General features: G+C 41.8%; 1 protein-coding gene across 1 annotated transcript in view; it reads left to right on the top strand.

Annotated features, from left to right (window-relative positions):
• Positions 1–4,734: 4,734 nt before the first annotated feature.
• Rnf217 (ring finger protein 217) overlaps positions 4,735–26,794 on the top strand; it is a 128,185-nt gene continuing 106,125 nt past the window's right edge. The window contains exon 1 of the mRNA XM_046458674.2: positions 4,735–6,157. Coding sequence (XP_046314630.1) covers positions 5,276–6,157 — 882 coding nt within the window. The 5' untranslated portion in view covers positions 4,735–5,275. The remainder of the gene's footprint in view (positions 6,158–26,794) is intronic.

Genomic DNA, 26,794 nt, shown 5'->3' with positions numbered 1-26,794 from the left:
ACACCTGCTCTGGATAGTTTGAAGTGTTTTATAGATGTTACATAGTTAACAATAAGGAAAAAATTGGGAAAACAATTATTTTCTCCTTTGAAAAAAATTAAGAAACTCAATTTTCCAGAGCTTGACACAGAATCTAATAGATATTTGAGAAGTGTTTGAATGGAATTATAACAAGGAAGGAGGACTTATGTACCTTAATTTGTCATGAACATTAATGCAAATAACCATCTTTAATAATTAACCTATTTTTCTGTTCATTGAGTTAAAACTGTTTTACTCTTTAAAAAAAATCTTCGTTGGGGGCTGGGGTTGTATCTCAGTAGAGCACTTGCATGAGGCATGCATGAAGCACTGGGTTTGATCCTTAGCACCATATAAAAATAAAATAAAGGTATTGTGTCCACCTACAACTAAAAATATTTTAAAAAATCTTTTTTGTTCATGTCCATTATTAGAGCAGAAATTGATAATTTGCACTGTGGGCTTAAAAGTATTAATGATGATTAAGTTTAATTGATTACAACACTATTGTCATTAGAAGAGATAAAGAAGAAATTCAAAAGAGATGAGAAAGGGATGCTGTCAGAATCCTAACCTTAGTAACAGAGAACCATTAACATACATGTTAAAGTATAAATAGAGGAGGATTGAGAGTTAATATTAGATTATCCTTTTTATTTTAAAGAAGTATCCACTGATTAAAATTGTCATATTATGCATAAAAAAATCTCCTTAGAATGATTCAAGTGCTATCTTATACCCACACTATTGATTGGATTATAAATTCATGCTAAATTTCTGGGATGATATGTATCAAAAGTCTTCCAAGTCGTCCACCGTTTTCTGCAGCAATTTAATTGTTAGGACTTTTTTTCCTACTGTATATTCAGAATGTACACAAAGGTTATGTTATAGGTTAATATAAAACATTTAAATGACATGAATGTTAAACACTTTATTAAAATTATAAGTGATCTATTTTGAGTACAGTAGAATTGGTTAAATAAGTTACCACAATAGTGTATATAGTCAATGTTATATGGTCACAATTCAGGATCATGTAAAGGGATATTTGTAGTATGAAAGGGTTCAGGATACAGCACTAAGTAAGAAAAGGAAGAAAAGCAGAAGAAAAAGTATTAAAATTTCATATACATTTTATACACACAGATGCAAACATAAGAATGAAACACACCAATGTATTAAGTGCTTTAAACAGTTATTTAGAGTACTGGAGAGTAGGTAAAATCCTTCCCCACTCCCAACCTCCCCTTCTCCCTCCCTTCTCTTGCCTCCTCCTCTTCTTCCTCTCTCTTAGTTTCTTCTGTTTCATGAGCATTCGGACATTTGTTACTTTTAGATTCTGAACAAATTACACTGCTTTGTCAGAGTAACTTTTCCATAAATTTTGCTGTTTGGATTTTTCTTCGTGATTTGGGTGGAAAATAAAGTGAAATGGTATGTTCTCTTTTCCACTTCTTTTGGGATTCCAGGTTTTCTTCTTCCACAGAAGAAGGGGGTGGGGGGAAGATAGGAGAGGAGGACTTTTCAGAAGTAGGCCCAGAAGCCATTGTGCTCCTTTATTCCTCTTCAGAACACAGATTTCTTTTAATTAAAGCATTTCTGTTTCTTTTTGCATGTTCTGCTAATTGAGGGACTGTTGTGGACAAATAAGTCAGATATTTTCTATACAATGTTTCATGGTCTTAAAATGTTGTGTATTCCTTCTCCTCAACAGTTAATAAGAAATTCATTTTAGCTTTAACATGAAAAAGTAAAATGATTCATAGCTTCTCATATGTCATATCATTTTTCTAAAAGTTAATAAATCTAGGCTTTTTAATTGTCTAGTTAATTTTTGCATAAAAAAAATTAAGGGGCCAAAACCAAGCTATGTTTAAAAGCCAAGATAAGAAAGGTGGCAGCAGAAAAAAAGAGCATTCAATAATGATCAAAAGCAATTGCCTGTCACTTCTAAAACTGACAATTCTAGATCTGAGGTAGTCTTCTGATATTGAAGTCTACATAGTTCATTGCAGATTAGGACGTGCTGAGAAACTGGTAGGGGCAGAATATTATTGAGATTTGCTATACTAACATTTTATAGAGCCTACCATCAAACACATTGTTCAAGTTTTGAGAACATTAAGTTTGTGGGAGGTAAGTGGAGTTTTTACTACAGTAACTCCATCTTCAGTCAATCCTTTTTGTTTGTTTGGTACCAGGGATTGAACCCAGGGGTACTTAGCCACTGAGCAACATTCCCAGCCCTTTATTATTTTTATTTTGAGATAGGGCCTTGCTGAGGCTAGCCTCCAACTTGAAATCCTCCTGCATTGGCATTCTGGGTTGCTGGGATTACAGGTGTGCACCACAAATCCCATAAGTGCAATCATCACTGATGCTTTGTGCATTCTGAAGAAACTGATGTTAGAACCACCTTTTTGACCTTATGTCTTTCAACTAATTTCTCCACTTTTGGGATTTTGCATGCCCCAAACTGGATGTCAGGGGTGCTGGGTCCTAAATTCAGTGCTGGGTCTACTTGAAGGGTGAACATAGGGAACAGCATGGTTTTATTTTCACAAAGAGCAGCTAAATCCTGTAAGAGAGAAGTCATGGCAAAGAAAAGGGGAGTCCATTGAAACTGAAGTTATGGGCAGCATTCAGGAATCCCAACAATGACTTATAGTTGGTTACGTGTCAAGAGAAGCCACTTCCAGAGAGCTGAGGTAAACCTATGGGATAAAGAACAAAGTGGATACTGGAAGATCAAGTTCTCAGAACTCCAGTGACAAGTGTGTGTGGGAGGGAGACACAAAATTATGGGACTTTGAGCGGTTTGATTTTTACAGATGTTGGGAAACATACATTTTTGTATCTATTATTGTTACTCTGGCCTTATTCTCAGCCTGTTCTCATCTGGAAAATGGATTTTTAAAAAAATGTCCATTTGGAAAGAGCAGGGAGAGAAGTTTATGACATAGCACATACAAAAGGCACACGTAAGTGGGCTTTTTGTCCCTATGTTATGGTTTAAATGTGAGGTATCCCCCCAAAATTCATGTGGGAAATAATGCAAGAAGCTTAGATGTGAAAGCATTGGGTTATAAGAACCTAAAACGAATTAGTGCATTAACCCTCTGATAGAGATTTACTGGGTGTTAACTGCAGACAGGTAGGGTGTGCTGAAAAAAGGTAGGTCATTGGGGGCATACCCGGGGAGTCTCTCAGCTTCCTGGTGCCATGTTCTGAATTGCTTCCCTTTGCCACACTCTTCTGCCATAATGTTCTGCCTCACCTGGAGCCTAGAGTGATGGAATCAGCCATGTATGGACTGAGACCATTGAAACAGTGAGCCCCCAAATAACCTTTTTTTTTGTCTCTAAAGTTGTTCTTTTCAGGTCTTTTGGTCACAGCAATGAAAAAGTTTACAAAAATAAACAATAAGCATTGGGAACTAAGGGCATGTTTCAGAGAAACACAACAGTTATGAGGAAATCATTGAGCAAAGATGGAAAAAAATTTTCATCTTCAAAATAAGAATTTGCCATTCATGTGTCAGACCAATAAATGATATGGCACTTGGAGTGATCAAATTTATCCCCTCCAGGTGCACCTGAGCATTGGATACATATGATGGAAATATTCTTTGGTGTTAACATTGCTTTCTTAGTACTGTACAGCTAGTCACCTTGATGACATTTGCATCTAATTTGGAAAATATTTTTTTAAAACCAATAACAACTTCAAGATAGAATAAAAAATTCTACACACCTAACAGCTCCTTCCTATCACGTGAATGTGTAAATTGAATTCCTTCCCAAGATAAAGTTTAAAAAAAACAAAACAAAACAAAAAAAACAAACAAACAAACAAACAAAAAAAACAAGACAAAACAAAACAAAACAAAAAAACCCCCAAAGATTGGTTTCCCAAAAATGTTTTCATTGGCTTTAGGGAACTAAAATACACCAGTGTATGGGTGACTAATACTTCCTGTATAATAAAGATAGATCAACACATAATTAAGTTCTGGCTCAAATATAATTGTTGTCCTGGAAACAGTTTTGGGGATGAATGTGGTTATGTTAACGAAACTCCTCACGATTTCCACCAATGATCCAATTTATTAATTAGGCCAGATCATATAGTTACCTTGTGCTGCCCATTTAAAAAAGGTTTAGGAAAAAAAAAATCAAAGAAACACACATACAAAATTTCCTGAGAGAACACTGGGGAGAGAGAGAGAGAGAGAGAAAAAAAAAAAAAAAGGAATAAATCGCTGATCAGTTATTAGCCCTTGTCCTTACTTCCAGCTGAAGTAGATTGAAAGTGCTTCTTGGATTTCTTGTGGGTTTCAAAGATCCTTCTTGCCTCACTGGGCAGAAAACACTAGCATATAACAGCATTTTGAATAATCCTTAGCATTGTGTCTTCCAATCCAACATCCTTAAGCAGTCAGCCTTTTTTAGTTCCAGCTCGCAATAATATTCAGTAGTTTTGTAGGAAGTTCTACTTAATGTGTAGCCCAAAGGGGAGTCTGCCTGACCTGAAGGGTTTTGTTGAGACCCAGTGTGAACTCTGGGCGCCAGAGCGCATCTCAGCTCTTTAGATCACACCCACTCGGGTGTGTGAGTGTGTGCGCGGGTGCCTACGCGCGTGTGTACGTGTGGGGAGGTGTGCGCCAGAGGGGTGGGGTGAGGGGTGGCGAGGAGGGCTCTAGGTGAAGCTCCAGGAGAGGGAGGTCGCCGGCTCCGGCCTCTCCCCCAGGGGCCCAGGCGGCTGGCTCGAGCTCCAGCACCTACTGGTGCGCGCAGCCGCGGCGCCACAGGCCCCTTGAATCTCTGACCACCGCCCCCCGGCCCCGCGTCCCGCCGCTGGGACCCGCGATGGCGCGGGACTGACGGCCGCCTCCTCTGGGAGTCCTCTGCCCCGCCCAGGGTTCGCGGGGGCCGCGGCACCGCCCCAACCTGCATGTGGGGCGGGCGCCCCCGCGCCCCGAGCGAGCGGCCCTCCGCGCCCCCGAGGCGGTGCCTGGCCGCGCCAGAGGACGAGAAGGAGGAGCGGCGGGCCGGGCCGGGCTCCCCACGCACCGCGGCCCGGGAGCACGGGCTCCCCGGAGGGAGCTTGGGGCGTCCCAGCCCCGGAGGAGGGACCCGGAAGCAGAAGCGGAGCCGCGAGTGGAGCCGAGCCGCTGCCCCCGCTGCCCGCCGGCGCCGGGTGGGGGTCCCGGCGGCTGGATGGGCAGCGGCGGCGCGGGCCGCGGGCGGCGATGGGCGAGGAGCAGAGCACGGTGAGCGGCGGCGGCGGGCCCCAGGAGGCGCGGGGCCCGGACGGGGGCTCCGCGGGCCACCCTGAGTCCCCGAGGCCGCGGGGGGACAGCGCTGGGGCTCCCGGGCCGCGCGGCGACTCCTCGGAGTCGAGCGGCGGCGGCTGCGGAAGCGACTCAAGCTGTGCGGACACAAGCGCCCCGGAGCCTACGAGGAGCCGGGGAGCGCCCGAGTGGAGGAAGAGCCAAGCACTCGGGCAGCCCGCGGGACTGGCACTCACCGGGCCCCTCAATCCCCAGACTTTGCAACTGCAGCTGAAGCAGGAGGAAGAGGAGGAGGAAGCTGGGGACAGAAAAGAGGGAGGGGATGAACAGCAGGAGGCGTCCCCCAGGGAGGAGACGGAGCCCAGGACCCACGCCGTGGCTCCCGATGGAGTGGTCTTGGACGTGCTGGGTCAGCGGCGCCTGCCCCCAGCCAAGAGACAAGTCTTTTGCTCTGTGTACTGCGTGGAGAGCGACCTGCCGGAGGTCCCCACCGCCGAGAAGCTCTCGCCACCGGCATCGCCACTTGGGGCTCCGCAGGTGCCCAACACCTCCAACCCCCAGTCCTCCTTCCCCAGCCCCAGGCTGTCACTCCCAGCTGACCCCCTTTCCCCCGACGGCGGCAGCATGGAGCTGGAGTTCTACCTGGCGCCCGAGCCATTCTCTGTGCCGGGCCTGTTAGGAGCTCCACCCTACTCTGGCCTGGGCGGGGTAGGTGATCCCTTTGCGCCCCTCACGGTGCTGATGTGCCGGGTGTGCCTGGAAGACAAACCCATCAAGCCCCTGCCCTGCTGCAAGAAGGCCGTGTGCGATGAGTGCCTCAAAGTCTACCTGAGCTCCCAGGTAATGTCACCTTTTTTGTACTCTCTCTGCTTCCCTTTCATCATTTCAAATCTCTGGCAAGGAGGTCCCCTTTCAAGCTACCTACTAAGGGAAGAGCTGACAGCACACATTAATGAAGACTGTAAGATCACACGAAGCAGGTAGCCACCAAAGGAAGCAGATTTAAAAAGGCCACCGAAGGAGGCTTTATTGAGATATCACTCCATCAGACCACAGAGTGGTCAGGAGAAGGGTCTGAGGAGAAACCACAGTGGGAGCTCTACTGGAATGGAATTTTATGGGGCTCACTGCAGGAAGAGAAGGGATTGGGACAGGAAAGGGGATTTTTAGGGTCCCTTGTCCTGCTGGAGTTGGTCATGGGAGCTGGCTGAACTCCAGGATTGGTCAGGGGGTCCTGCTGGTTGACAGGCATTAATCAGGAGATCCTGCTGATTGACAGGCATTTTGGCTGGCGCCTGATTGATGTTTCCTTTCCCTTGTGGGCTGCAGTCTCTGCCACTGACCTAACATCCCGGGCCTTTGGGCCTTTTTGGTGATACAGGTCAGCTAATTTCGTCTAGCTACTTCCTGTAGGTTCGGTGGGTAGGCGACTGCAGGGGTGTAGGAGCATCTGGTTGTGGGTCACTCTAGCAATTTCACTCAAGCGCTTTTGAGCTAACCTGAGGAGGCAGGGAGCAATCATTAATAGAAGTCCTATTACTACTATAGGAGTGAGAATGGGAGTCAGCCACGCAATGAGGGTTGAATTTAGCCAGTCTGGCCAAGGGTCATTTGATTGTTGCTGTTTAAGCCTTTCACCCAAACGACGGAGGGTGTCAACATTCTCTTCTATCGATCCAGTTTCATTGATATAATAGCAGCATTCTTCTTTCAGGAACAGGCAGGTTCCTCCTTTGTCTGCTGTCAGAAGATCTAGAGCTGAGACTTGGGCAAGAGATGTTATTTGCCTTTGTAGGGAAGCGACTGATGCCTCTACTGCTTCCTGAAGTTGTTATTCAAGCTTTTGAGTAGCGGTTACTGCATAACCAAGTCCTCCTGCCCTGAGTCCAGAGGCAGCAAGGGAGGAGGCCAGGGAAAGTCTAACTACTAGTGGTAGAAAGACTGGAAAAGGAGGTAGTAACAAGTCCTGGAAAGGGAGATAGTAACAAGCCATGTTAATTCAGTCTCACTGTACAGAGTTAATTGGGGGACCAATGTGGAAGGAACACAAAAAGCAAACAGCATGTTGAGGCTTAGATTTTTTTGTTAGGGTACCATTGCACCAGAAAAAGAACCCAGGTGGAGCAAGGTTAAGGAAGAAATTAGAACAATCTGGTCACAGGGTGCTTAACTGAGGAAGTGTAGCAGCAAGAGAAATTCCCTGATGAATTACGAAAAAGAGGTACTTCCTCAAAGGCTGGAGAGGGGGGTCCTTGGGGTCTAGTTGAGGTATTGAGCAGAAAATCAATGGGAATCGCGGTTAATGGAGTATGATCCAAACCTGCGCAGAGGAAACAGTCTGAAATGTTATTAACTTTGGACAAATTGAGAAGCTGAAGGCCCTGATGATTAGGGCCATCCATGAGAAAGGGTCAGCTTTAGGATGGGCAACTGTATCCAGCTGGTGTTGGAGTTCCTTCTCTTGCTCCTGGATGGTTATGTGAATTTGAGGGAACACTTGTATGTAAGTTCTCCATATTCTGATAGAGGCTGAGGGGTGTTTGGCAAAACCCCAAGAATAAAATTTACCATCAACACCAGAAGCCCATTTTGGGTCCCATGGGTCCCAAATAGTTAATTTGGTGTACGCTTGATTCTCATAACAAACTTATGTAGGAAATGTTTCTTTCATGAAGTATAAGGGCACCCGCCATAGGTGTCAGGCCAGTGCTTACAGGATTCTTCAGTTTGGTGTATTATGAAGCATAGCATTGCTGAACTTAAGTGGGACGAGGTGGCCTGGTTGAATCCAGTAATATTAAGGGTGACGGCCCAATTACAGCCAGTGAAAAGGCAATCGCCTTGACCCATAAACTGAGAGCTGGTGGTGCCATCCTGCTGCCATGTCGCTTGGATGTAGAAGCACCATCTATGGGTTGGGATAGAAGCTTGAGAGAGATTAATGATTAGTAATACAAGGAGAGGGTTGGCAAGAAATCTTGAGTTTGGTGGGCCCCAACATGGTGGAAGTCCAGGACTGGACATTTGGAACAGGTGCTTTTTTTAAGGCAGGAGACATGGTACCGGGGGAGTGACCCAAGAGCTGCCGTTGGGATAGCAAGTATGACTGTATGGGGTCCTGTCCAGCGAGGTTTCAACAACTGAGGATGCAGCTCTCGAATTAAGACTATGTCACCCAGTTGAAGAGGGTCCGATTCAATTCCTGGTTGTGCTGGGACAGAAGTAACGGATGGTGCAGGAAGACACCCATCTGCGTGTTCCCTTAGGAGTTTGTGTGGAAGTGTGAGATAGGGCAGGTAGGACACAAGGGGAGGAGGAGTGACAGGAAAGTTTTGGTTGATTAAGAAAGGGCACCCATAGAGCAGCTAAAAGGGGCTAAGGCCTGAGGGGGCTCTAGGGGTTGCCTGAATTCGGGTGAGGGCCAATGGCAGAAGATTGGGCCAGGGCAGTCTGAGTTCAATAGCAAGTTTAGTGAGATGATCCTTGAGAATGCCGTTAGCCCTCTCAATTTTACCAGAGGATTGGGGTCGGTGAGGGATGTGGAGCCTCCAAGTGATGTTGAGGCCTTTGGAAACTAGTTGAACAACCTGAGAATTGAAGGCTGGACCATTGTCTGACTGAATGGTGGCGGGAAGTCCAAACCTGGGAATGATCTGCTCAATGAGGATGGAGGTGACGGTGTCAGCAGTTTCCCTGGAGGTTGGGAAGGCTTCTGTCCAACCTGAAAAAGTATCAACCAAAGTAAGTAGGTAGCGCAGCTTTTTGTGCCTAGGCATGTGAGTGAAGTCAATCTACCAGTCTTCGCCTGGTTGGTGGCCTCTCATCTGATGTGTAGGGAGTTTAGGTTTGATGCCCCCTAGTGGGGATACTGTAGAGCAGACAGAACAAGCCCAGTGGACCTGCTGGAGGGTGGTTCTCATTCCTGGGAAGTAGAAGAGGGGTTGTAAAAACTGGAAAAGGGGCTTGGGGCCAATAAGAAGAGAGTTATGTATGTCCATCAATAGGCTGTAAGCTTGCTGTTTAGGGAGGGCAATTTTATCCCCCAGGAAAATCCAGCCATCCTTCCTGAAATGGCCACCTTGGGTTATTAGGTTCTGTCGTTCCTGTGGAGAATACTTAGGCTTAATTGTGGTGGATAAAAATAAGATAGGAGCTGCTGAGAATTTTGTTGTTAGTTCCCATGGCTATAGAGTCTGCTTTGTTGTTGCCTATAGCTATAGGGTCAGAGGGATTTTTATGTCCTCTGCAGTGTATGATGGCCACTCGTGATGGCAGTTGTAGTACCTGTAAGAGCTTGGAGATGAGAGAGGCATTGACCACTGGTGATCCTTTTGTGGTCAAGAATCCTCGTTCCTTCCAAATAGCTGAATATGAATGAGCAATTAGGAAGGCATATTTGGAATCTGTATATATGTTAACCTGTTTGCCTTTGGATAAAGTAAGAGCCCTGATAAGTGAGAAAAGTTCAGCCTTCTGGGAGGTGGTTCCTTCAGGAAGGAAGCCGGCTTTCAGAATTGAGGCAGCAGTGAGTACTGCATATGCAGATCTACGGTGTCCGTCACGGCCCGTCACTGAACTGCCATCCACAGAAATGGTTAAGTCAGGTGAGGGAAGTGGGTCATCAAAGAGGTCCTCATGGGGTGATCAAAGGGCCTCTAGCACCTGTGGACAGGAATGGTTAGCACTTGAGGGGGCCTGGGATAGAGGGAGGAGTGTGGCTGGATCGAGAGGAGACGAAGAACAGAGGGTAATGGTGGAGTTCTCTATAAAGAGGAGGTGGAATTCTTGAATTCTTGAAGGGCTCAGAAGAGGAAGACACTTATGGTTTAAAAGGTCCTGCAGTTGATGAGTGGAAAATACAGTTATTGGTTGGAGCAAAATAAGTTTTAGGGCTTCCTTAGTTATTTCTGCTGCTGCTGCCAGTGCTCAGAGGAATGGTAGCCATCCCCGAACCGTAGAGTCAAGCTGCTTGGAGAGGTATGCCACCGGCTTATAGGAGGGTCCAATTGGTTGAGCGAGGAGGCCAGTGGTGATACCCTGTCTTTTATCCGTAAAGAAGTGAAAAGGATGGTTAGGGTTAGGAAGAGAAAGAGTGGGAAAAGAAGTAAGAGCATCCCTGAGCTTGTAAAAGGAATTGGCTACTAGGTTAGGGGAGGTAAGGGGCCCGTGAGGAGTCTCCTTAGCTGCCTGGTACAAAGGTTTAGCGAGAAGTGCAAAGTTAGGAACCCAATGCCTGAAAAAACCTGCCAGACCCAGGAAGGAAAGGAGGTAGTCCCCTGTTTCAGGTGGCTGCAAGTCATGGAGAGCTTGAATCCTGTCCGTTGTCAGGCTTTTAGAGATTGGAGTGAGAAGTACACCTAAATAGGTAACTGAAGAGGTAGTAAGCTGGGCTTTGGCTGGAGAGACTCGATAGCCTGGGACCCCAGGAAACTGAGGAGCTGAACAGTGTGTTTGGGAAGCCTTAAGGGATTAACTGTATAGGAGGAGGTCATCCACATACTGTAAGAGCGTGCTATCCCCCAAGTCACAAGCAGTTAGGTCCCATGCCAAGGCCTGCCCAAAGAGATGGGGACTGGCCCTGAAGCCTTGGGGTAGGACTGTCCATGTCAGCTGTTGAGACCTAAAGGATGTAGGGTCTTCCCACCAATGGGAACAATGGGAGAGAGTTTTAGGATTTTCTCTAGCAAGGAAAACTTGGGCAGTAGAACAGATAGAACAGAAGGTGGGACCGGAGTGGATGTCCCAAAAAGCCTGAATATAAGGAATTTGTACCCATTTCCCTGTCAGGCTACAGAAGTTATCTAAATCAGTGAGGACTTGAAAGTCAAATGTTCCCCCTGGGGGCCATCTTGACCCATTGTCCAATTCATACTGGGGCCAGGCCACAGTAGAATAAAAGACCAGATGTTTAAGGCGCAGGACTTGAGCAAGTCCTAGTTTGGTAAAATTTGTATATAAACAGCCCAAAGGGGTTGTGGGGTCCAAAGAGGATTTCGTGTTTCCCATGACCTTCCGGCACCCTTGGGGGTGAGTGGGAACAGAAAAAGGCATCCCAAATTCGGCTCGCGCTCACCTGAGGAACGGATAAGGGCCAGGCGGAGGTTGAGGTGTCCCTGGGCCTCCACGGGCCCAAAGGGATCAGGAAGCTCTCAGGAGGACTGGGATGTCTCCACAGTTCGAGGAGCCCTGAACAGAACGGGCAGGGCCTATGGCATGCACGTGACTTATGGATAGACCCTGCGGACGACGGAAAGGGTCTGGAAGGTCAGGGGAAGCGAACTTACCCTACTCCTGTTGGCCCAGAAAGAGCAGCTTAGAAATTTCCCGGTTCGTTTCAAGGGGGAAGGGATGGACTTAATCCCCTGAGGGAGAAGCCCCCAAATCCCTTCCCGGGTGTCAGCACCAGATGTAAGATCAGGCGAGGCAGGTAGCAACCAAAGGAGGCAGATTTGAAAAGGCCACCGAAGGAGGAGGCTTTATTGAGATATCACTCCCAGGCCGAACTCAATCAGACCACAGAGTGGACAGGAGAAGGGTCTGAGGAGAAACCTCATGGGAGCTCACCGGCCTGAGATTTTATGGGGCTCACGGCAGGAAGGGAAGGGATTGGGGCAGGAAAGGGGATTTTTAGGGTCCCTTGTCCTGCTGAAGTTGGTCAGGGGAGCTGGCTGAACTCCAGGATTGGCCAGGGGGTCCTGCTGATTGACAGGCATTAGCCAGGAGATCCTGCTGATTGACAGGCAATCAGACTTGCTAGACTTGATTGATGTTCCTTTCCTGTATGGCCACTGACCTAACAAAGACCTCTATGAAATTTTTATTTCATAGTTTTTGCTTAAGTGTGTTTGGTTCTCAACAGTTTACTTGACTGGAATTTAACTCTGCTCTGAGCTTCAGGTTTTGGTTGGCATCTGTAGGAGCAAGGTACACAATGAGTTGCCTTCTACTTATTTCTTTTACTACATTGCAAGCAAGAGCTTGCTCAGAGGAGGGCATTGAGACTGCCTCATTGGCCTGGTATCCCAGATACTAACAGGCAGTGGGCACAAGATAAACATGTATGGACCTAGTGAAGAAAAGGGTTGGAATTAGTATTTCAGTTCCATGATAACTGATTTCCAAATTGTGTTCCCTTCATATTTTCCAGAAAAGTGAAAGTAAATATATACATATATTTACTTCTTATATATTTACTTCTTGGCTCTTGTCCACTTTCTGTTTTCTTTTCCTACAGTACAGTTGAAGTACTTTTCTTCACTTAAGTTTTAAGCCAACACAGTACTTCATTTCTTTAAGAGAGAAACAAAACAGAAAGAGCAAAACAAAGTAAGAGATTTAACTAGCAAGTACTGGTGGAACTTTCCTCCTCACCTCTTCTTTGAGAGTATGTTTCTTTTCTTGGAAAGCTTGAGAAACAGAGCAGTTTTCCTTTACTGGTGGTGAATGTGTTCTTCCAGCCATTTTCAATCTGTGATGTTGCAGCCAGTGTTTTGCACAATCCGTAATGCCCTTTGATCCCGTGTCTGATTGTCCCAGGCCTATTCATCTTTCAAAACCCTGTCTGTTCAGGTGCCAGCTCTTCTGTGAAGCCTTACCTCATCCTCTAAGCCACTGCTTATAGACTTTTCAAAATACTTCTTCCTATCATACATGAACTGAAGTTGTTTTTCACATGTCTGTCTTGCTAGACTGTCTGGACAATGTCTTGTAGTTTGAAACTAATAGTTTCACGTGGAGTCCCTTTCACATAGTAGTGTTTAACACTGATTAAAGTGAACTGAACAGGGTTTCATACAGTGTGGTTTTTCTATGTTTTGTGGTTAGACCATGCCTGGGTTTAGGCTGAAAGTGTGTATTCTGCCCAGCTGAAAATGCAGAGGGAAACTTAGACAAAATGGAATGTTACACGAACAGTAACTTGGCCAAACTGCTGAGATTATCCAAAGGCCTATGAGAGACGATGATGTCTCTTTCAGGCTTTATCCACAAACGGATACTTCAAACAGGAGGAATGTCTGCTGCTTGTTGTGGTTGTTTCTATGACATCACCATCAAACAGATATTGCTGCTATCCACGTGCAAAGCCCTGTGGTGGATTTCACACATTCCCCAAATATGGGCCTTGCTCCAGAGAAGTCACTGTGAGAGCAGATGTGTACACAATAATAATACAAAGTAGCATATAATGAGATGTCAACAAAATAACAAGGCCAGGTAGCACTTAAATGTTAAATGCAGGATTCAAGTATCAGTGAGTTTAAAAGTTGAAAGGAGGTGGGCGTTATGGCTTGGGTACTCTGCCAGTCAATTTGATTTACTTGAGGTGGACGTTTTCCTCAAAAAAAAAAAAAAATTGCTTTTTTTTTTTTTCTTTTTAATCACCCTAAGTTAGCTTTTGGAAGTTAGTTTTTGATTTGTAATGCAGAAGACATGGGCAGGTGAAGGGGGACGTAGCAAGGTGAATCCAGTGGTCATTGCAACATGTACCCACAAAAATTCCTTTGAAAGGACATAGTATCTGAAACTTGTCTACAGTGTTTATTACATGTGTATTCCTGACCTCCTCCCAACACATTTGACAGAAATTTCTATAAAGAAAAATATACATTATCTAAAATAATAAGCAGCAAGTCCTGAACACCAGGACTACTTCCACCTCAGGTCTTTTATACTTGCTGCTTCCTGTCCCTAATATGTCCCTCTCTGGTCCCTTTGCTTTCTCTCTCCATTCCTCCCTCCTTTCAGCTCTATTCAAATATCACACCCTGTGGTCTTCACTGACCTTGCACTCACCCCTTATCTCTCTTCCTGGTTCTATTTTCTCCACAGTAGGAATTATGCCCTGTCTTGTACTGAATTAGTCAAGTTCCTTGAGGACAGGAGTTTTCACATGCTTTTTTCACTTTTTCATCTTTAGTATCCACGGGGTTGTCTGGCATATAATAGATGTGCAACTAATAGTTATTGAATTTATGAAGAACCTGAGGTTGCCCCAGAAACCAAGGCTGGAAAGTGGTATTCTACCTCTGAACTAAATTCTACCTTGCACTTCTTGATATTTAAGATGATAAGACAAAAACTGAAATCAAAGGTTTACTAAATTTGTTTTTTAAATTAGGATTAAAAGAGTTTAGATGAACTTTTGACATAAAAATTAGCCTTTTTTCAGTTGGATAAAAAGAGGCTTGTGATTTTAAAATTTCTAATTTGACTCAATGCTGAGGTCTCTTGGCATCAAAGGATCTCTATTTCCCTGCCACTTAAACCTTCTATGCCTTAATTTCCTCATCAATGAACTATAATGGCAGGCAATGATCCATAGTAACCTAGGGGCACCAGAGCAAAACAACAACCTCCAACTGCATGGTTGTTTTGCTGCCCTGTTGAACTGAATCAAAGAGGCATGGTGAGCTCTTTCTTTCTCATTATTTTTTTTTTAAGTTTAACAGAAGCAAATATGTCAATTCTTAACTTTCAAAGTTTTTATGACTGGGATGGGGGTGGGGGATGATAAACTTAAATACCTATTTGACTTTTTTCAGATTCTTTTGAGTTTGTGCCATGTACTTAATACATTATTTAACATCATCTAAGAAAATAAAGCAGAGTCTCTAGTAAGCATTTTATGCAAACATTTAAAATGCATATTAAATGTGAGTTGGAATATTGCCTGGTTAAATGAATTTTCTTCTAAAAGGAGATGCTGAGTTCTTTGAAAGAAGATATGAACTTGGAAAATAGGAATGCAAAATTTTCAATGATAAAGTCTATTTCCAGTAGTTCCAGGGACGGACTATATTGAAAAGGTTGATGGGTAGGTGTCATCAATATTTCAGTACAAAACTAACAGTTGACTTAAATACCTCTGTGCTCTTTTATTTTTTCAAAGCACAAATATTCTCCAGTTATCACTGTGAGTGGAGCTAGGGGAACTTTCCTAGTGGAATGACTTTACACTGCAGTAGTTTCTGATTGCCCCAGTGAAGGGTTGAACTGGTGAATTAGAACTCTGCTGCCACATTAGGTGTTGATTTAGAGGCTACAGTGCATCAAGACAGAGATAGTGGAAGTAACCTTGGTGTACATTGCCTTGGAAACATACATCCTTCATACTACAGCCTGGAAGTGCATTTCCACAAAAATGGCTGACGCACACAGCCCCAGGAATGTCTGCAGTCTCCTGCAGGTTCCCAAGCTCTCCTACGGCTGACCTTCTCAGCTGGTGTGGCCTTCCCCACATTCTCTTAGGAAGAATGCAGCCTTCTTTGTTCCATAGAATACTATTGCTCTTTTTAGAAATCCTCTGCAAATGTATTTCCTTTATGAATTTGGTTTAGATAAAAATGTATTTTTAATATGAAATTTTATAATCCATACTTTAGATAAAGGAAAGAACTGAGCATGCTAAAGGGCATGGTAAAGGTAGCAGCTGTTGTGGTTTCACCACTCTGCTTAAAAGTGCCAGGGAATTGGCAGATGGATGTAACTTGGAATGCATACACCTGTCCAATGAGTATTAATAGAGATGAGCAGAACATTTCTTTTGCAGATTGTGAGCTAAACAGCTGCTGGATGGTAATGTCCTAAAATGACTGCTATTATAGTCACTTCAGAATCAGTGACCTGGGGCCAAAGCTAATATATTCTGTTATTAAGGTCTCTAAGTCATCCATATCTTCATGCGTAACATGGATTTTTTTTTCACTTCTGTAAAACCTAAAGCAACCTGAATATTTTTAGAAATCATGGCATTCAATACGCATGTGAGTTTACAGATGCTATCATGCCAGGTGTGATTTTGCTAGTCCTAAAAGTGTGACGAATAAGACTGAAATTTATTTTAAAGTCACTCTACAAATTTTGGAAGTGAGAATTAAGGTGTACATAAATATATAGTTTTGTGTATTAAATTGATATGTACATGCCTGTGTATGTGTGTGTGTGTGTGTGTGTGTGTTGTGTGTGTATGTATCATTCAGGGAGAGAGGTACAGTAACATTTGCTTTTACAACTGCCTTACTCAGGCCCCCTTTTCCCTCTCCTCTCTGTTCTTCATTTCTCTTAATAATTTCCTTTGCTTTTTTAAAATCTGGTTTTAATTGGCATTCAATTTCTGCAGAGAAATCCTCTGTGGGCCAGCAGAACTTGATCTTCCTGCTACATGGGTATTTCTCTTCCCTACCAGTTGTCTCTTCATGGTATAGAGACACCCTGAGTTGCGCTCTGTTTTCTAAAAGATTGCAAATTATATCAAAAATACTACTGACCTAAGGAATCAAATCAATATTTTTAGAGTATGATTTTTTAAAACTTCTCCCAGAGTAGAGCTGCTTTTATACTTGAAAACTCTTCTAATATTCCTGGTATGGGAGACATAAAAGGAGATCATTAGGACTTGAATTCTCAGCTCTGTATAAAGAGTTTTTGATGGGCAGTGTAGACAGATAGCTGAGGCTAATTAATTATAATTAACTTATTTACTTATTAGTGTACCACTTAGGCATTTAACAAATACTTATTGGGTACAAGTATGTGAACCACCACAAAATACTTTATAACTATATTAAATGTCCTCAAAGAACCATCTTACAGCCTTATTGTCAGTATTTTCCCAGCTTTATCTAAAAAAGCTTTTCTTAAAGTGAACAGACACCTGTTGGATCTCTTTTCTGCTTCCTCTCTCGGAGTTTTTATTAAACCACTCCTGGGACATCAGCTAACCTTTTATTAAGCACATTGCTTTTCCTCTTAATATGTTTTATCCAAAATAATTAATCTGCCCATTCCTCATGTTTTAGTATACATATGGGATGAAGGAAAATGAGTTAAGGATAACTTGGGTTTTGAGCCCAAGCAATTAGCAAAATGGGGTCACCATTTCATAGAGTAATATTGTAAGAGGACGAGAATGAGAGGAAGTACAGAGTTTGAAATGCCATTTTAGACATTCACAGGGGGATATTGTAGGTCATTAGTGTTTGGCATTCAGAAGACAGATCTGAATATAGTATAAAAATTTGACATTGATTGCATGTAGATGGAACTTAAAGTCATGAGACTGGATGAGATCACCTTGGGAGTGATAGTAGATAGAGAAGGAGAAATGAGGATTGAACCTGAGCATATCAGTGTGTACAGATGTGGAATCTGGAATGTATGAATGAACCAACAAGGTTGTTTAGGAAAAGCAATAGGGCCAGTTAGGCAAGAAGAGAATGAGATACAGTACTTACCCATAAGTCAAACAAAGGTGGTGTTTCAAAAGGGGGGGAGGAATCTTCTGTGTCCAGTGCTTCTGAGTTCTAACAGGATGAACACTGACATTGGCCAACAGATTTCCCAACAAGGAAGTCACTGGTAACCATGAGCAGGGCTGCTTGTATCAGCAGTGTTGGAGTTGGCCTTCTGATTAGAGTGGGTTCAAGAGAGCAGGGACAACTCCATTCTGTACTGTAGGTAGTACAGTGCTTTATGAGGAAACTCAAGGCCAGAGGCATTCAGTAACCTGCTCAAAGTCACAAAGCTGGGCGACGTCGAAAGTGGGATTTAAATTCAGATCCATTGGCTCTTTTTTACGTTTTGGAAATTTATTATAGGAAAGATTAGTATTAATAAACTTCCTTTCCTTTCAAGTTAATGTCTGTATTGTACAAAATCACAAGTCTTCTAATCAGAGCAAGAGAAGAAATTTAATTATGTTTGTCAGAAACTTAATTTCTACCAAACTTAGCCTCATCTAAGAAAATCAACAGAAGTCCAGTTTAGAAAAGCATGTTTGGCTTATGGCTCAGGTTTAATGGCAATATATGCTCTTGTTTCCTCCTGTACTTTTTGGTTATTATTTCTGTTTTCATATGAGCTTTCTCTTATTTAAATATGTCTTAAAGTTTGTGTCCAGATGGCCTTATATGCTTTCTTACTTTAAACACTCTTAGTGGGTCATCTCATATTCTCCCATGGTTTTAGATAACACCTGTGAGCCATTGATTCCCAAATCTTCATTTCTAGCTCCATCACCCTCTTTACCTAAGTACCATACAACCATCTCCAATTATGGTTGGATGTCCCACCCATGGACAACTTGAACTTACTTAACCTCTCAAATCTAGTTCCCTCTTCTTCCACACTCCTGAAACCTTGTTCCTCCTTTGGGATTCCCTGTTGCCACCAGTTTGTATTCAGATCTGAAATCTGGGGTCATCATTGAACTTTTCCTCTGTCTCACCACCTACCTTTCAATTCTGCATCCTAAAAATATTTCTTTATTCTTCTCTACCTTTCTGTCTTTCTGCTGTCATTCCCCTTGCTCAGGCCATCACCACTTCCTGCTTTCTAACAACAACTTCCCCTTTGGTCCAAGTGCTCCAACCTTGACTCTCTCCATTCTGTTCTCCACACTGAAGCCGGAGGTTTCTTTATATAATGCGAGACCATTGTTGGCACTCTTCTCCTTGCCTTTCACTGTGGGGCTCTGGCTTTGAGGGTAGAATGTAAACTGAACAGCAGTGTTTACATGTCCCTGCGTGATCTGACTCCTTGCACCTCTCCATGCTTTGTTTTTCATCAAGTACCCCTCCAGCTTGTAGCCGTTATTCAACTTCTTTTTGTTCTTTGAACACTTCATGACATTCAGAATTATGAGTCTTTCCCTGTGGTGGCCTGAACTTCTATCTTAGGGGAATCTTTTTTTTTTCCTTGTGATTCCAGCTCTCCTTGCCTCTCTATACGTCTTCATTCTTCTAGACTGAACATAAACATTTTTCTGAGAATTCTCCTTGACCCCCTGTATCTGGATTACACAGGCTTCCTCTGTTCTTGGGTAGCCCTCTTGAGGTTACCAAACAACACAGGAATCTTGCTGTGAGATTCTTTTTTATTTCACTGTGTGTGAGTGGCCTCTTTTCAGTTCTGTACTGCGTTGTATTAAGAAGCTTGTGTGTGTGTGAAGAACTTAGTGATTTGTTGTTGATGTTGATTAATTTTCTGGCTCTTTGTGTGTTGTAGGTATGGAATGAGTATCCTGGCATGGACTTCTGTTTTCCATATGTAATTGATACACAGGCTGGTGTTGTCAATATGTAAACTGTTGGAGTAGATAGTGCTGTAGTTTGGATCTTGAATGTTCTCCAAAGGCCCATGTGTTAAAGGCTTGGACACCAGCCTGTGGCACTGTTGAGGGGTCGTGGAACTTTGGGGAGGTGGGACTTAGTGTAAGGAAACTAGGTCCTTGGGGGCATGTCCTTCAAGGAAGAATTGGGAACCTGTCCCTTCTCTCTTGCTTCCTCTTCTGCTGTGAGCTCCAACCATGATGTATTATGCTGCTGCAGGCTCAAAGCAACAGGGCCCAAGTGACCACACAGTGAAACCTCTGAAACTGTGAACCCAAATAAAACTTTCTTCATTTTAAGTTGATTATCTCAGGTATTTTGTAATACAAAGCCAACACAGATGGCCAAAATGATCTTTTAAAATGAAAAATTCAATACTTAATTATCTTGCTTAAAACCCTGTAAGACTTTCCCACTACCTTATCCACAGTTCCTACTTCCTAGCGCTGCGGAAAAGACTTGACCTCTGATCCTCTCACTCCCTTCTGGCACTTCAGCTCTCTTTTCTCCAACCATAGTGTGGTAATTGCTCCTCAGCCTTCAGAAGTCTTGGATTTAGGTCTCAGGCCTGAACCCATCCTGCTCTTAATGCTTTTAGAGTCCTTCTTACTCTGTCAGCATTGTATTTTTCGCTTCGTGTAATTATATGTTTGTGTGGTGATTGATGTTTGATTAATTTTCTGTGGCACCCCCTCCCCACTCCGTCCGATATTTTCTGAGCTGCTTTCATAGCTAGCATGTAGCACTTAGCCCAGATCAGGGTTGGTGTTCAGTAAATATTTGTTGAAGACTGAGGGAATGATTAAAAATAAATGACAGTATGCTTAGGTTGGTAGAAAAAGTAAGGTAAATTATTGAGTATGAACTTGTGACATCTTGTTGCACAGTATATTTCAATTTCGAATGCAATGAAATGTCATGGCTGGAGTCTTTATCCTGTAGCATCTCATCTATCACTGAGGTATGTCTTTAATTATAATCCCTGTTCTGGTACAGTGCCTCCTGTTTAACAAATTCGCTAGGACCCAGGGGCTTAAGGCTACTATTTTATTTTGACCATGACATTGTGCATAAGGAATTTGGGAAGGGCTCAGCTGGTCAGTTCACGCTTGGGGCTTTTCATGGGGTTGTAGTCAGATGTCCGCTCACTCGCTTGGCTGGCAGCTGATGCTGGCTGTTGTCAGGGACTTCAGCTGTGGCTCTCTACCAGAATGCTGCATGTGGTCTTGCCAGCATGGCAGTCTCTGGCTTCTTCCTTGGACACTGGCTTTCCCCAGAGATAGTGACCAAGGGAGCCAGGTGGAAGCTGCATGATCTTTTCTATCTTAACTTGGAAGTCCCTCAGCATCACTTGAGCAGAGCAATCTGCCCAGATTCAAGTGGAAGGACTCTGAACCCCAACTTCTTATGGGCCTATGTCAAAGGTTCTGGAGCTCTGTTTTAGAACTACCATACAAAACAATAAGGAATGTTGTGAACTTATGTAGTAAAACTTTGAAGCCTGAATTTTGGTCTGATTAAAAAATATGTCAATCATTTAGTTGAATGTATTTCCAATTTGTATCATTATACTGTTTAATATACTTTAGTGTTGCATTCTTTTTTGTACTCTACCTTTGAATTATTGTAAGGATTCCCTTGGTTTTAAGCAAAGCTTATGTAAAAGTTATTATCTTTTAGAATTAAATGTCTTAGATTATATCATTGTAAATGAAATATATCAGGGTGTGGGTCATCTTCTAATTATTCTTATTAGCTCCATTTAAAATTATTCTGAACAATACAACTTTCTTTTCATCCTATCAACATTTTAGCTTAATGGTAGTTAAAATATTATTTTGAAAAGTTTAGGAATATTTTCTGCATAAAAAGAGTTGATGTAATAGATTTTTTTTTTTTTTTTTTTTTTTTTAGCACAGGCACATTCTATAGAAAAATGGTATACCATTTAATGACACATTAGAATTATCCATTCTGGTTATCTGTGTTAAATTGAACCACTGTCAAATTTTTATTGCTTATGATATTTTAGTTTGTGTGGATGATTTTACCTGTGATTCATGTCTTCTTGAGTAGGTAACTCTTTAAATTTCCACAAGTGTGTAGTTTGTACTCAAAAGTTTCTTCCTGATTAAGGATCTGTGAATCCTAAAATAGAGAGGATAGATTGCTTTTATGACGTGGGCTTTTTTTTTTTCCCTTTTCCTTTTTTTCACCTGGCTCAGGTAACTGAATTCTGCTCTAATTCATTTACACCAATGACTAATCCCTTTTAAAATCTTCCTAAGCCATTTGCCTCAATAATATTCCTACTATAAGATTCAGAAGCTAATTATAGGCTCCATAGCAAATTACTTCCCTTTTAGTGGTGCTCATTTTTGGCGTATTTCCTCACGTGATCGTCGCCCATGCTCATTGTTGGTGAGGCTCATCAGCCCTGAGTTGTATGTGGCAAGTTCAGTCACCACATCTTTTCCCACTGGTTGCCTAACAATTTAAAACAGCAGGGAAAATGGAACAATTGACTATAAGCTGTTTTTCCTAATGTTTTGAGTTTAGTTAATTAATAGTTTATGTCTAAGTAAAACTGTTGGAGAAAATCAGAAGAGACTTTGATGTGCTTAGATTGCCATCCCTACTTTTCTGTATGAATGTGTGACCTAGGTGGAAAATGCAAAGTTTCGTCTCCTGCCAGAGATGCCCTGGTGTTAGGCACAAGCCCAAGAGTTCTCCTTTAATCCTACTTTTAACTAGTTTTACCCAAAATGTTGATTTTTTTCGCCCTGTGCTATCATTTTTTTCCTAAGATTGTTTCTGAAAGAAACACTGAAAATGAAAGGCTCCTAAAATTAAACAAAGAAATATTCTGTGTATGTGTTGGTACTCTAGGTTAAAATTATATGTGTGTACATACGATTGTGCACATGCACATACACAAGCACATATATATATATATATATATATATATATATATATATATATATATATATATATATTATCTGTCTGCCTATCCAGTTTTCAAAGTTATTTGTGTCACAAGAGGAATATTTACTGATGTTGAGTTTTTAAAATCTAAATATATTCATTTCCAATTGAGTTTGTGTTTCAGGTGTAATTTGAATTAACCAAAATAGATAGTCATGGGGTTTACCATTTTCCACATTGTTGTTGTTCTGAGTTTTAATATGTCACTTTGTGAGTCTTTGAGACTTCACCCTGAAGTCGAAGGAAGAGTTCAGAAGGTATGCTTGCGAGGAAAACACTGAAAAGATAGCATTTTCCCCCTAAGGTTTGCTTGTATTTGTTTTCAAGACTTTTGAACAAAAGTGTTCAGTCATGCTTTTCTCTTTAAAAATCACTAGCATATCTAAGACTTCAAAAGCTTGGAAACAGTCTTTTCCTGTTAAAAATCATCCAAATGAAGAATTTCAGAGAGATTTTTAAATCACTTGTATGTAATTTCAAAAGTTAAAAACTATTTTTAGTTGTAAGAGCAGTTGATAATCATCAGGGAAGTTGTAGATCTAGCTGAATTTCAGCAGCAGTCTTTGCATAACTAATAGGTGAGACAAACTTCAGTAGAAGGATTGAGTAAGCATAGGCAACACGTGCTGTGTTGCTGTGGCTGTGTGAGGGGTCTTTTCACTTACAACAGTTGTTAAAACAAATTGTCAAAATAAATATAGAAGCCCAGGATCATGTAATGCTGAACAAAAATTTTCAAAAATAAAAAGCCAGTTCTGAGATGTTGCTTTTACAATGAGTAGTGATAGCAAAATGTTACTATATGACCAGTTAACAAGATGGAATTAAAATTAAGATGCAGAAGAAAATCACTGCAACTTTTGGATTGTTCTTATATCCTTTTGGTATGTTATAATCTAGATAGATTAAACAGAGCCCAGTTGGTTTGTTCAGGGTGGTAATAAGGCCAAGGTCAAGCAAGCAGTCTGCTCACAGTCTGGGTAACAAATAGCATGTTGATCTGTGGCTGTAGACTATTCCTACCCTCCCCACCCCCCCCCCCACCCCCGGTCATTTCATGAAATGTCTGCTTTTGATCATAAGACTGTAGGTGAAACATTATGGAGGAATTGCTATTAATCTTCTCACCTCTTCTGGAAAAACAAATTGAAGCACATATTGAATCACTGGTGGTTTGTGAATCACAAACTTGTTACATAGAGAAATCTTTTCTTCCACTAACTGAGACTTACTATCTTTCACCATAGGCAAGGTTTAGAGAATTAGTTCTTTAATATGCAATTAGTATTAGGGAATTAGAGGGAGGGAGAACTGAAGCATTGTTATTTTATTAAAAATATTTACTGAGCACAAAATATTTGCTAAGCACCCGTTCTAGTCACCATCAGAAGAGACAGTGTATCTTTACAGAGCAGTAAACTTTCCATCTTCTTGGAAAGTTTTGGTATTGACTATTGATTTAAGTGGTTCTAAGAAGAAAAAGCTGTTTTTGTAGGAGCAGAAAAAGTTGAAACTTGGCTGCTGTGAAAAGTGCTGATTGCTGCCCAGGGGAGGGTAGGAGAAGGGAAGGGAGTTAGGGAAGAGAGCTGTCTAAGTAAGTGAGCTGGAGTGAACAAGCACACATAACACACTCAAAACCCACAGGGTGTGCAGGTGATCATGATTGGAGAGGGGTACAGATGGTGAGTGTGGCATATACAAATGAAGAGGCGAGTGCTGCCTGGGGAAAGCAAGAGTCAGCAGAACAAAACTCAGTACAGAGCTGAACTCTCCAGGCAGGTAGCTGAGTGTGCAGAGCCCAGAGTGGGCACAGGCATGGCAGGTTTCAAGAACTGAAGGGACAGTGCAGCTGCAGTGGTGCAGTGGGTGGAGAGGAGCAGGAGATGGCTAGTGGGGGTGGGTGTGGGTCCCATTGTATAGCTCCTCTGTGGAATCAATAATTCATTCCAGCTGTGAGGGAAGTCACTGCACATTGTCAGTGTGGCAGAGCTGTAAAATGATCATTAATGCTTTAAAAAGATTCTGGCTTCAGTGTGGAGAATGAATTGTGTGTAGGGGTGGGAAGGTGTGTTAGAAGGCAGTTGCAATAGACCAGAGCAGAGGCGACAGTGACTTACACTAGAGTTCAAGCAGTGGAGACAGTTCTTTCTCACATCCTATTGTTTTCTGGATATTTTGCCTTTAAAAGGTGTTGTCAGGGCACAGCTTCGCTGCAGCAGCAGCACAGCAGTCCTGGCAGCCCTGGTGTATTGGAAGGCCCCAAGTGGGACAGCCACATGCATTGGCTGCAGCCTGCCTTTCAAGCAGTATAGACATAGCATCTTTTCATTTGATTTCTTCTCGCATTTCACCTGTCTGGAATGGATTTGTTTTATTTTGTTTTGTTTTTTAACTGGTTTCGGAGATGCCCATGTGAGGAGTCACTTCTCAAAAAATATGGAAACATCTATTGAAAAGATGTCCATGGATGTTCTTTTACTGATTCCATCAAAAGTAATTTGTCAATAAAGTTGGCCATTTTCTGCGTCACTTTTTTGAAATTTACTTTTTATTTTATTTTATTTTATTTTTTTACTGTTTCCTTCATTGGATACAGTTTGCCTTCATCATCATGTAGAAAGAACGAGTAGGAACTGTCACCTCCCCTTCCCTCAGATAACAAAGGTCTTACTGGCCAGCAACCTTTAGTTCTCAGAGGATGTTATTAGAATTTTTGGGTAATTCTGTTTAGTGCTTGTTCTTACTTTGTTGAATTGTTTTAGTAACTGTCATTTGCTTCCCCGGTTAATTTCTGTTTGATTACGCATATTCCTCTTTTCCTTCTAAATCTTGTTTTTGTAACAGTGTTCCCTTCTGGTCTGAGTTCCACTTCCTCTGCCTTTAGTCACAAAGGCCCTGGGGTCATGGCTTAACTATACAATGGCTGTTTTATTTTGATTGTGGCTATCTTTTTCATTGTTTTTAGTAAGAGTATAGCAATAAAATAACTACTTAAACAAAGATTTGCTTTGTTGATTTTATGCTGAGCAACTGAGTTGCCCTTCCCTCCCCATGATTTAGTTCATAACTCCTGAAGTTGTTTCCTCTCATTACATCCGACTCTGATCATAAAATCTGTAATATTTCAGATAGAGGTAATGTCAATGTGATTTTTTTTTAACTTATGAGGAAACCTTAAATGTTTATCTAATTTGTCCCATGGTATGTGTTAACTAGATTTTTGAAGAATATAAATATGTATGTTTGTTTCATGTTTCAGTTTCTCAGCTTTCCTCCATATAATCCCACTGGAAAATAAGTTAAGGGGAAGTAGTGTTTTGTAAATTGAAAATGCTTTAAAATTAGATGGTGCCGTCTGTCACAGATTCTAGGTAGTATCTGGAAGTACTTTGGTGTCTTAAATGTATATAATACAATTTGGGGAAAAGTAATTTAAAATTTGACTTTAAATTGTTGTTTAGAACATTCATTGAATTTGTAATACCTCCTTTCAGTGCTTTGCAAGGAATTTACTTTTTCCCTTATATTCATCTTTATGTCAAGAATCTTCTCATTTAAAAGGGAAGTCAATGTTTGCAAAAAATTTCTTCATAATTGTGAATGGATTTAACTTTTGGATTCCAGCAGCTTAACATTTTACCATAAAAGAAACATTTTTCCTTTATAGAAAAAAAATTTCAGAAGGGTAATATAAGATTTTTTAAGTGTTTATTTTAACTTTTGATACATAAAGTACTTTGGTATTTTCTATAACAAAAATGTCATAATTGGTATCTCATGTTATGGGAAAATTCAGTAGTCTAAAAACCCACACAAGCCACCAAAAAAAGAAAAGTATTTTTGCATTTTTTGTGTTTAAATAACACATTTTATGTAGTAATTTATTATTCATCATTAGTAGGATATTAATATATGATGCTATGCACAATCCAACATGGAAACAAATTAAACAAATGTTTTACCTTCAGAAGGCTTTTTAAATTTCTAGATGCTATGCAGACACTTGTTTTCCCAATCACCTTTGGTACATCACTGATATACTGATATCATCACTGATATATATCACTTAATATATATCAAGAAAGCCAAATGTTGATGACTTTCTGGGATGTGAAAGTAAATTACTGAGTTCTTGATGAGAAGATTGAAATGGAATTGCATTAATCATATACTACCTTTGAGCAAAACTGAAAAACTGTGCTGAGAAGTCATTCATCTTTCCTTGGCTGTCAAGTTTGCTGTTGGTTTATGGAAAGATGAGAGAAGGAAAGAAGCAGATATAACTGGTATAGTAAAGGACCACTTTTTTTAATAGAAACTTTATTTTAAAAGAAAAGCAGATGTACTATAAGTAGTAGCCCCCCTTTATGTGTGGGAGGTACAT

This window comes from Marmota monax, unplaced genomic scaffold, assembly GCF_021218885.2.
Source record: "Marmota monax isolate L192 unplaced genomic scaffold, Marmota_monax_Labrador192_F-V1.1 WCK01_AAM20220418_F8-fsc00198, whole genome shotgun sequence".
In the NCBI taxonomy this organism is placed as follows: Eukaryota; Metazoa; Chordata; class Mammalia; order Rodentia; family Sciuridae; genus Marmota; species Marmota monax.
This window is presented reverse-complemented; position numbering and strand designations above follow the sequence as displayed.